Source organism: Ammospiza caudacuta, chromosome 8 (assembly GCF_027887145.1).
Source record: "Ammospiza caudacuta isolate bAmmCau1 chromosome 8, bAmmCau1.pri, whole genome shotgun sequence".
Taxonomy (NCBI): Eukaryota; Metazoa; Chordata; class Aves; order Passeriformes; family Passerellidae; genus Ammospiza; species Ammospiza caudacuta.
Genome location: NC_080600.1, coordinates 34774542 through 34786808, shown reverse-complemented (window position 1 = coordinate 34786808; position 12267 = coordinate 34774542). Strand labels below are relative to the sequence as shown.

The 12267-nt window shown below is 36.0% G+C and overlaps 1 protein-coding gene across 1 annotated transcript in view; it reads left to right on the top strand.

Annotated features, from left to right (window-relative positions):
* The window catches only part of ZNF148 (zinc finger protein 148), a 40808-nt gene extending 28810 nt beyond the window's left edge, over positions 1-11998 (top strand). Inside the window, exons 6-7 of the mRNA XM_058809811.1 lie at positions 2659-2777; positions 3116-11998. Coding sequence (XP_058665794.1) covers positions 2659-2777; positions 3116-4705 — 1709 coding nt within the window. The 3' untranslated portion in view covers positions 4706-11998. The remainder of the gene's footprint in view (positions 1-2658; positions 2778-3115) is intronic.
* The last annotated feature ends 269 nt before the right edge of the window (positions 11999-12267 follow it).

The window sequence follows — 12267 nt, the reverse complement described above, 5'->3', positions numbered from 1 at the left end:
TATGAAGATTAAAGCCAAAATTAAATATGGTGTCAGTTTCACAAAGGTTTTCTTAATCTTACTTTCAGAGTGTTCTGGAATTCTACTGAAAAATATGATTTTCTGTACTGTGCTGAGTTAACTCCAGGGCAGTGTCCCCAAATTCTTCTCCCTGTAAAGGCTTGGCCAGCAGTGCATTTGTGTGTGCCCTGAAAGTCTCCAAAATAGCTGGTGACTGTAATCCACCTAAAATCCACAGGCCCCTGTTTAAGCCTCCAAAAGGTGATAGGTAGCTGCCAGCAAGTAGTCAGCTTGAGTAGGAAAATGTTGAGGAACTCAGTGTGCATTCACTTACAGAAATGAGTGTAAGGCTGCAGGTAAGTGTGTTAATGAAGAGTTGTGCATTTCCTGGGATTGCAGGATGGCTCCTTAGAGGGCTGTTAAGGCCAGAACAGGACTCAGCTCTCTTGTTTTCAGGCTCAAGATAATTTTCAACCTAAACAGCCACTCCATTCTCTAAAATAAATCTAAGGTAGTATGAAAGCAAGCTTTGAAACAATGTAAGGAGAGTTGTTTGAAGGTGCAATTTAAAAAAAAACACAAAGCAGAATAGTGGAGCAAAGGGAAAGAAAACAGTAAGTAGAAAGGACTAAGTAGTAGTCTTCAGGAATGGAAGATTCCCATGTATCAAACAAGAGCAGTGAAGTCTAAATGTCCTGCCTCAGCATCCTGAAAGTGGAAGGCAAGGATTGGAATTTGATTCAGGAAGTCTGAACAGGCTTGTTGGGAGTAAGGCACTGTAGTTTTGAGGGTGCCTCACAAATAAAGAGAACATGAAGAATGAACCTGGAGTTTGAAAGTGAAGAAATAAGCCAGAGGGGAGGATTTGCTTATAGGCAGGATGAGAGGGAATGATATGATAGGTGTTTATAACTTACAAGGGATGTTGAAAAAAGTGCAAAATTTTATGGTGCTTATTAATAAGCAAGAAATTGTAAAGTTCTCTAAGTCAAGTGAAAGAAGAGATGTAGAATGCTGGGGTTGTGAGCCTGTAGAAAAAGAACTGATGGAAGCTGAGAGATCTGAGGAGATAATTTGATTTAGGAGAGAATAAATTGGAATAATTTCATCTGAGAAAGGGATTGGCTGAGAAGCCACATGGAGAGGTAAGAATTAATAATTCGAAATAGGACATAGGCTTACAAAGAGAGAGATTTAGAAATTGCTTGGAATTAAGGAAGTTGAAACTCTGGGCATTAGTGATCTGACTAGGAGCACATGTGTGTGTGATACAGATATTTTCTATTCTAGTCTCTATAAATACTGGAACCTTATATTCAAGTACTGTATTCCCATTTGAAGAAGGATGTGGATAAATTTCTCTATTGGAAATGGAAAATACAAACATTCCTCTAAATGGAAAATACAATCTCTGTCAACATTTTAAATAATAAAATATATTAATTTAAAGTTTTAAACTTTAACAATTAGTTGTTGGTAATTCAGCAGTTCATAATATAATTGGTAAGAATAAAACTACTTCAGAAAATAGCAATAGTCTGCATATTTCTGGAAACAAGACATAAATGGTTCATATCCCAAAAATCAGTGCAGTGCAGTACACAGAACAAAGAGGGTCTTGACAGATGCTGCCAAGACAATCCCTGACCTCTATGTCAGTCCAAAAGATTTCATAGTAAATACTAAGGGGAGAGATCTCTGTTGTTCAGGGTGATCTCTAGTAAATAATAGTGAACTTCTATAAAAGCAGAACTAACTTTTCAATGCATTTGAAATTTTTAGGTTTTTTCAGAGAAACCTAGGAAAAAATATCAGAGGGAAGATGTAAGGCAAAAGTTAAAAGAAATAAAAATAGTTACTCCCTGCTCCGAAAGTATTGTTGCAGGGTTTCTTTGTGAGGAGAAATAAGGGGAACTGAAGATGAATTCAGGGCAGTGCATATTGTCTGAACAAGTATTTCCTGAAAGTAAAGAAAAAAACCCAGAAACCAAAACTAGCTAACAAAACAATCAAAATGAGAAACCTGTAAGTTTGCAAATACTGGTTCTGATACAGAGGTTTCTTGGGTTTTGACTTAATTAAAAAAAAAATTAAAATTAGTTCTTAGAAAAAAAAAGGGTTTCAACCAAAATAGTAGAACTTTTTCAAAGCAGTTCTCTCAATTCCACATACAAATAAGGGAAAAAATATGGAAAAATAGAAAGGACCCTCCAAAATGTTATATTTGAAGTTTGGAAATGCATTAATTCTCTCCTAGGGATGGGTTTGAGGTAATGATTTGGTGAGAAGTTTGAGGTATTTTTATACAGTTGTCTGCCCTAAAAATTGCATACTGTAGCAACAATTCAGGAAGACCATCTTTGCAGTTCTTAATTTGTTAGGTGTAAGACATACGTGCACCTGCATTAGAAAGAGGAGTAAGGATTTTGTTTTAAAGGTGGGGGATTTTTTTAGCATAAAAGCTTAAAGTAATTTGAGGCATCAGCAACTCAGTATTGAGAAAATAGTGATATAAGCAAGCCCTGTGTTGTTTTTCAATAGCAATAGACTAAATCCTCTTACTGTTTCTAATAGAGAATGTAGTATTTGATCTGGTAATTTTATGGAAAAATGTTAATTTATTCTTTTAGATTAATAATGCTATGTGTTTTTTATTAGGTGAAAAGCCATTTCGTTGTGATGAATGTGGTATGAGGTTTATTCAGAAGTATCACATGGAAAGGCACAAAAGAACTCACAGTGGAGAGAAGCCTTACCAGTGTGAATATTGTTTGCAGGTAAGATGACTTCGTGAAATCTTCTGTGCTTGAAAGCCAAAACACCAGTCAATTCCCCAGTATTGCAGATGGGCTTTCTCCATTTCATACAAATAAATATATAATGAATGTTTTTTGAGTCAAGATGGGCTATCTTGGTGGTGCAGAGTCACAGCTGGCAGTGGTTGATTTTATTGACTGTATACTCTTGTTTGACACTTCATTAGAAATTGGTCAAGTGGGTGACTCATCAAGTAAATTCGTTAGAATGAAAGGCTTCTTTTCTTTCTGCTAACATATTTCTTTTTGCAATATAATATAATAATAATAATAATCATCACCATCATAATCTTTTCCAGTATTTCTCCAGGACCGATCGTGTGCTGAAACACAAACGTATGTGCCATGAGAACCGCGAGAAGAAACCCAACAGAAGTGCCACCAAAGTTGGCTTTTTGCCATCGGAGGAAGATTCCGGTTTCTCCACGCCTCTGAAAGACAGCTCCTTGCCAAAGAAGAAAAGGCAGAAAACAGAGAAATCAAAATCTGGGGATAAGGAAAGTTCAGATAAATCAGAACACAAGAAGGACAAAAATGACTATTTGCCTTTGTACTCTTCTAGTACTAAAGTAAAAGATGAATACATGGTAGCGGAATATGCTGTTGAGATGCCACATTCTTCAGTCGGTGGGTCGCACTTAGAGGAAGCCAATTCTGGAGAAATACACCCACCGAAGCTGGTTCTCAAAAAGGTCAACAAGAGGAGTCTAAAGCAGCCACTTGAGCAAAGTCAAACCATTTCACCTTTATCTACATATGAAGACAGCAAGGTTTCGAAGTACGCCTTCGATCTTGTGGATAAGCAAAGTTTACTGGACTCTGAAGGTAATGCTGACATTGATCAAGTCGACACATTACAGGAAGGGCCCAGTAAACCTGTACACAGCAGCACTAATTATGATGATGCAATGCAGTTTTTGAAGAAAAAGAGGTATCTACAAGCAGCTAGTAACAACAGTCGAGAATATGCCTTGAATGTAAGTACCATAGCATCTCAACCTTCAGTAACGCAGGCAGCTGTGGCCAGTGTCATTGATGAAACTGCAACAGCCTCAATACTGGACACGCAGGCGCTGAATGTTGAAATTAAAGGTAACCATGACAAAAATGTCATTCCAGATGAGGTACTGCAAACTCTTTTAGATCATTATTCACACAAGGCTAATGGACAGCATGAGATCTCTTTCAGCGTGGCTGACACAGAAGTGACCTCTAGTATATCCATCAATTCCGCTGAAGTATCTGAGGTGACCCCATCTGAGACGGTTGGAACAAGCTCTCAAGCTTCCTCATCAGATAAAGCTAGTATGTTACAAGAATATTCAAAGTTTTTACAGCAAGCTTTGGACAGAACTAGCCAAAATGATGCCTATTTGAACAACCCGAGCCTTAATTTTGTGACTGATAACCAGACACTTACAACCCAGCCAGCATTTCCTTCCATGGAGAAGGTCTACACATCTATACCCGTCAATAGCTTTCGGTCGGGGATGAACTCTCCATTAAGAACAACTCCAGATAAGTCTCACTTTGGACTAATGGTTGGTGATTCTCAGCACCCTTTTCCCTTTTCAGGTGATGAGGCAAATCATTCTTCTTCCTCTTCTACACAGGACTTCTTGGATCAAGTAACTTCTCAGAAGAAAGCAGAGGCACAGTCTGTTCATCAAGCATATCAAATTAGCTCCTTTGAGCAGCCCTTTAGAGCTCAGTACCATGGGGCAAGAGCTGGAATATCCTCTCAGTTTAGCACTGCCAATGGACAGGTGAACCTTCGGGGACCAGGGACAAGTGCTGATTTCCCAGAATTTCCCTTGGTGAATGTAAATGATAGCAGAGCTGGGATGACTTCTTCACCTGATGCCACAACGGGCCAGACTTTTGGCTAAGAAATCTTTGTAAATAATACTGGCACTTTAGAACACATTTGTCAAAAGGGGGTTGCTCTGTATAAGATGGAGTTCTGTACAGCTTTTAAGAGCGCTATGTTAAAACAGAAGTAAGCTGATATTAGCAAGACCAATAACTGCTTCTTTTTTCTTTTTTTCTTTTTTTAAAAAAATTTGTTTGTTAGCCATCAGTCATTGAACTGCCTGATGTTGGTGCCCCTATCAAAGGCAGTTTATTATTCACTTGTTTGAATCCAGAAAATATTTTACCTTCTATGAAATTTTAAAATAAACAAAATCCCCAGGTAAGACTTTCCCCACATGATTGTTTCCTTGCTGGTTTCCTTTTATGCTTTGGGAGGACAGTTTTTTGTCTAATACTATTCACAATGTCATTTCTAAGCTTGTCAGCATAGTTGTTGCTCTTCAGCAGGGAATCAACATGTACTAAACACACAGAATAAACAAGTAAGTTTTGGAAGTCAAACAAATGTGCTTTAAAAGAAAGCATTTTCTAGAAAAATCTTCAGTCTCTCTCAAAAATAATTTTAGACCATGTGCCCTTTATTTCTGCTTTGCATTACCTTGAGTTATGTTTGGAGGGAAAGAAAGTGAATTCTGATAGACTAACTCTACTATTTAAAAGTCTAATTAATTTAAAATACTTTAAACACTTTTTTAAGCAAAATGCCTAACTGCTAAAGCCTTTACTTCATTCCAGAAGTAATGTGTATTTCTTTGTACAGCTGAATCTAGATGTAACTTTTTAATGACTTTTTCATATGCAGAAACCAAGATTTTGAAGTTTTAGTTAAAATACGCTGTAGATGACATTCCCAATTGCAAAATGCTTACACAAACAGTGTATTCCAAGATTTAAAAGCTTAATTGTACCTTACCCTACATACTCATAACGATTAACATAGAGCACTTACCCAACTTTATAGTTTTTGATTTCTCAAAAAATAAAACCATTTTTAGATGTTTAGGTTTGATACGGTTTCATCATTTTCATCTCATACAGCAGCTCCAGTAATTCTTTTCCATATACTTGAGATTAGGTATTTTTAGCTTCTCTAAAAACTGTTTTAATTCTCTGTCTAGAATTTTGACAATTCCAATTATTAACTTTATTGAAGTATCCCTGAAAGCTGAAGAAGTGGGCATTCAAATTCCCTATTTTTTAGTGTTTGCTTAGTAAAAGTCACTACAATTTGACAAACCCAAACTGGTGAATGATGCTAGTGAATGGGATTTTTTTTTTTCCAGCCTAGGAGAGTGATCAGAAGTTTTCATTGCATTTCACAGTATAAATAAACTGCAAAGTTTATCCCTGTACCATGAATATGTTTTTTTGAATAGTACTTTGTCTTGAAGTATACAGTATGGTACGATAAGTAGTTCTGTGTGCATTTTTAAGGTGGTAAGATTTTGAGTAGCCTAACTATTGTGTAATTTAAGTTAACAAGTTTCAGATTTTTGAACTGTATGTTCATTCTATTTGCACCTTCCCTAAAGGGACACTGTCTGGTAGTTCAAGGCAGTTTAAGCCTCATGTAGGCTGATTAACCAGGGAAAAACACACACACACACACACACACACACATACACATATAGGTAGGTGTGTGTATGGTGGTTTTTAAAATAGGATTTCATCCAGGTTTTTACAGCACTGTTGCTAGCTAGTATCTCTCAGATAAAGCCATCAGGTAGGAGAAAAGGCTGCATCTCAAGGGGCTAAAATATATCCTGTCTTTTAAGAAAGGACTTGAGCAGGACCCAGAACAGTTCCCACCTCTTACCAAAGCAGTAGCAATATTTTTCTGAATTTTTGTTACCAGTAAACTGATCCACTTTGTCTTTTCCCTTATGGGAGCACTACTACAGCACTAACTTCACTTGGTACAGTTGAGGGAGAAAGGGCATTGATTATCCATAGCCTGCTCTTCTGTTGGCAAGAATACAGTTTATACAAACTAATTTCTTAATGCTTTTGTATAAGAAAGCAGGCTCTTTTGATTTGTTGACCCTGTGTGTAATACAGTAAGGCATTTCAGCATGCTATGACTTACCAGTAATTTTGTCTGAATATTTGGCCATGACTTGAAAAGAGTGGGCATCAAGGGAGAAGAGTAAATTCCTTATGGATTATTAATGATACATGTAAAGAAATTTCTTTGAAAGAATATTTTTAAACTGATTCGTGGTCTCTCTGTTTTTTTTTTTTTTTCCTTTATGGTCAGTTTGGTTTTTTGACTTTCCATTGTGTGTTGCACAGAAATAACATAAAGGGTCCCTATATCCCAGGAAACCACCTCTTGTAAGGCATACTTTGTGTTCAGTGTCCATTTCCATGACATCCTAGCTTGTGGTGCCTGAATAATACTGTGTTGGCACTTTTGTTCCTATGCCCTTAGGTTGCAAGGAGATGGCAATTGTACTATTTGTTAAATATAGCAAGGAACAAAAGAGAAAAAAAAAAGAAAAAAAAGGCTGGGTTATTACTGTGTTACTGCACTGCTGTGGGCCCACAGGGAGGTAAGAGGAATGAAGCCTCCTTCTCCCTAAGGGGACTGACTCAGCTTTATTCACAAAAAGTTGCTGCATTGACACTCTGGTGTGAGAATGTGATGGAGGACTCGGAGGGAGTGGCTGTGCCGTGCCACTGTCACACCTGGGCAGCTCTCCGAGGGTGTGTGAGGAGCAGGCTGCTGCACGGACTGAAGGAGCCTGCTCTCCCCTGCAGCCAGGGGGGGATCCCCAGAGGAACTGCTGCTCCTTCCATCCCAGCCCATTCCCTAGCCTGCTGCTGAGCCATCCCAGCTGCACTCTGTGCCTTAGGACAGGCTGCAAGTCCCCTAAGCCACAGGGACTGTCTTGTAGGGTTCTTCCACGTGTACAATTAATGCAGTGCTGTGAGTAGTTGATCTGCTGATGCTTGAAGCTTTCTGCACTGGAGGAGTTAGCCAAATGTACTGCTGTGATTTCCTGAGTACATCCCCTTCTATCCTGGACTAAGTGTTTATGTAGTTCTGAGAGGTTTAGCTCTGTAAAAAGCTCATGCTTGTTTAATAATGGCATTATTTAATAACGTTTTTCACTGCTCACGTTTTGCTGCTTTTAGTCTGCTGCAGATGCACACTCTTCATGTTGATCTGGTCATTTTTGTTAGTTTTCTTTGTATGTGTGGAAAAAAGCAGCTTTGGTTGTCTGTTCTGTTCTTGTGCTGTCAGTATAAGGCTGGGGTGAGCCTGGAGATTCCCCTGAGCTAACAGCAGCCATTCCTACCCAAAGTTATGTGAGCACCAGATATGTGTGTGTGTGTAAGGTGGAATTTTTGGGGATATCTACTAGTGATAGCGCAATGATAATTTTGAAAAAGAAGAAATTGATGACATTTATTACCAAGCTCTCTCTCTCTCTACATATATATATATATATATATATACAAAATACATATATATATATATATACACACACATGCACTTATTAATAGGCCATATTTTAGTCCTAAATTACTTGACAGTGTCCCTTTTAGCATGAATCTTTTGATATGTTTTGCCATTAATATAACAGACAATGAAGGAATCAGCTTGTAATGGTATACTAATAGGCATTTACATTTTCTTCATTTGATTTGAGAATGAATTAATCATAAATGACAAGCTTTGGGGAGAAGGATTAACCATGTGTATTACTGTATGTTGGTTTACAAATAACAGCATAAACAATTTAAATTGGATTATAAAAGAACCATGTTTATGATCTTGTGTCTCCTAGTGTTGTCTTTAGGAAAATTGTGTTTCAAGAAAAAAATAGGACAAGAAAGCATTCATGTGAAATAACACTTGTATTATTTTTATACTGTACTTGTTGGTTTTTTTGGATGATGGGAGCTTTTCATTGTTAATTGAGAAGTACAGTAAAATCTTGCTAATTTGCTGACCTCTAAACAGAGCATCTGACAGGTTTCTCCACCCCTCATGGTCCTTTCCCACCTCTCTGCAGTGGTCTAAAAAGTACTGTAGCAAGGTCTCACACAATAATACTGTACTGCTTCACCCAAGTATACTACAGCATCTCTATTAGTATACTAGGAGGTAGAAGGAGTATTGAAAACTAAATTGCAGTTGTCAAAATAAATTAACAAAGTACTTTTTGTGATGTGAAATCCTTGCTTTTGTTGCCTGCTTCTTCACTGTTTTCAAAATTGTAATTTGTAAAGGGTTTCTAAAGCATTGCTGCAAATTATTGGGGTTCTACTGTAACTTTTGGAGTTTATTCCAAAGTATTCCTGTTCTCCTATGAAAACTTTCCGCCTGAACATATACGTTGTATTCCATGATTGATCAGGATATTTTTATAGAATTTGTATCATGTCTAGTAACCATTTGAAATGAACCAGAATATTTGGATGAATGAACTCTGAATTTTGCAGCTTTGGATTACATTACGTATGTATATTTGCCGACTAAATTTTCTTGGCTTTGAGGGCTTTGATTTTTATTCTTTGTTTGCTTGTTTTAATACCATTACAAATCACAGGGAAAATCCTGATGCTCCTGGGAATCCGTTTGGAAATGTTAACAGGCAGAAATGTATTTATGCAGTCGGTACCAGTACACATGTGAACTTTCAAATTACATGGTAGGTACTGAAGCAAATGAATAATTTTACAGTTTCCTAGAGTTAAATGTCTTATTAAAATGAAGCCTTGTAACTTTGAAAGTTCATTGGACTTAGGGTAATGCATGTTTATGTTAGGCATGTAATGCATTTAGCTGAAACTCACTTTGCAAAGGACAAGCACTAAGAAAGTATTACTGCTAGTGAAAAGACATGTCTTTAATTTGAAATTTTACCTTCTGTTCAAGTTCAAATTGCTTTGTGTCAGGGAAATAAATTTATAGTCGCTTTTGCTCTACTCAACATACAAAACCTTCTGTTTCCTTTTTAAAATTACATCTTTTGGTAGGAAACACAAACTGAGGCAAGCAAACATTTCTAAGAGTTGTTTCTTGCTTTCCTTAATCCAATGGATGGAAAGGTAATATTGTGTAAACAACATTATTTTATTTTTTTATGCAATATCATGCTGTAAATATGATTTATCAAATAAGGATGTACGTATGATTGAATCTTTGATTCTGCACAGCTAGAGTTTATATATAAATATAAATGTGTCTTGACAATCAAGGACTTATGTCAGTCTTCCTTTATGACGTTTCTTATTGTTATGCATTCCATTTGTTTGACTTGAGTATTTGTATTGTCTGTAAAGTATGTAATGTTTTTATAGCTTGTTTAAAAACAAACAGAAAAGCCTGTAAATATGAACTGATCACAGTACTGCTCTGTTAGAAGGCATATGATGATGTACTGTTTGTAAGCAATAATACATGACAGTGCTAACTTGACAAGTAGCATAAGGATAAGTTCCAAAATTACCTTTGGGAGTTAATAGCCTTGTTTGAGTTAATGAATATTCTTAATCATTTTTTAATAAATAAATTCAGATGTCCTCCTGCTGGAATAGAAACCATTGTTTACAGAGCACAATTTCAGTCACAGAGAGGACAGTGTTTAGATCTATGGCTTCGTCCACTTTGAGTGAGAAATGAATGGCTTGGCTGCACTTCTGCGAGACGAGGAAGACTGCTGAGGTGGAATAGCTGTGTCTCTGAAGGATCAGAGATACTATTCTGCTTCTGTGCTGATTCCTGCCACTTCCTCTACATAAATTTGGAGTCTTTAAGTCCTGATACTGAACTGATGAGCCTTGGGCCACCCATAGAAAGGAATAGTTCTCTTCTTATTTCGTATGCAGATAAACAGTGAACTTTTGAGTCACCTCTTCCTTTGAGTTGCATATTTTTCAAATGATGAGCTATGAGATGATGAGATGGGTTTATTCTGATAAACTAGATGTCAAACTTATAGTTTGAATTGAATAGGTATTAGACTGTACAGAGCAGCATATCAATTTGAACAGTCATCACTGCTTTAGAACCTCCCCCCCCAATTTATAAATGTATATGACCTACATTTTATAGAAAAAGAAATGTTTTTAAATGCTAGTCATTTATATAATATGTGCTTTGAAGGATTTGCTAGTCCACTTCTGTCACTTTTAGTACACTGGTATCTTTTATATGTAATGTATGCTTTTTATTATTATAATTATTATTATAATTATTATTATTGTAGACATTTCAGTAGGAGGAATTTTGCAACAGTATGAGGGGCTGAAATTTTCATTGTCAGAAATGAATTATACTGGACTTTGTCTGTGTAGTCTTGTCTTTCTTTAAATACTGTCTGGAAGGGAACTTGGTATTCAATAAAGCAAGTGACTTCCTTTTATTTTGAAGGCATACTATATAGTGCTGAATTGGATCTGAAAATGTAATGAATTTGAAGACAGAGAAATTAGTACAAAATCTAGTGTACAGAAGAAATTGTCTTATGAAAAACCTGATGATATATATAGTGAAACACTGTTACAGTGAATTTCTGATATAGTGCTATTTTCCTGGAGTCCATATGCCTTCTTTGTATTTCAGTTAATAAAAAATGATAATTTGTATAGATAAATTTAGGATAATAGGTTTATTTCAATCATTATACAGTATTTCTTTATCCTACAACATCTATTCCGTCCCTTTATTATCAGACAAAAGACCATAGCCTGAATTCCATCGGTTGGAGTATGTATATATAGGTGAGAGATGGTTTTATAGGAACCTGGAAAGTGTGAATTTACATTCTTATATTCCTTATGTTTCTGACAGAAATCAGTATGAGTCTTTCATTATTCCTGTGAAAGGAGGAATTTCCTGATACCAAGAAGAGAGTGAGAGTGTGTGTGTGTGTGTGTGGGTCCATGGAAGATGTTTGGGTCTTAAGGCCAAAATGATAAAAGTATAAAAGGACTTAATGTAGCTCAACACATGACTTACATTTAATATGTAAAAGAAACATTTAAATTTCATAACTCACAAAAAGACAAAAATAGTTTTGCAGGGAACAAAACTATTTGGATAGCAGGCTTGACCAAATGAATTTTTTTTTGGTTAAACTTGATATATTTTAAATGATTCTATTTCTGCCTTTATTTCTGCCCTAAAAGCAACTTAAAATATTTTGGGAGTTACTCTTCCTGTTCATTTGACTGTGAGTGTAATTTATATCATGGTTTACAAAATGTGGCATGAAGGATTGGATTGTTTTATCTGTATAATACAATGAAAGTTTCCTTTTTTTTTTACATAATCATGGTGAATGGTATTGTATTCTTAGACTGATTTATTCATTAAGTGACTTAATGAGTTTCATCACTTTTGACGTTATTGTTTTCTTATGGTTAACTTAGTCTTTTTGGGTTTATAATACCCTTCTATGTATTGTGATACTAAGGGAAGTTATGTTTTTGCTTTATTTTTAATTAAACTAATAGTTTGATAATTTATATTTGCAAATGATGCATTTTAAATGTGGTCACTTGCTGTTTGAAAAATAAAAATATAGAATACTGTTTTATGAATAGACTTAGCAGTATTTTT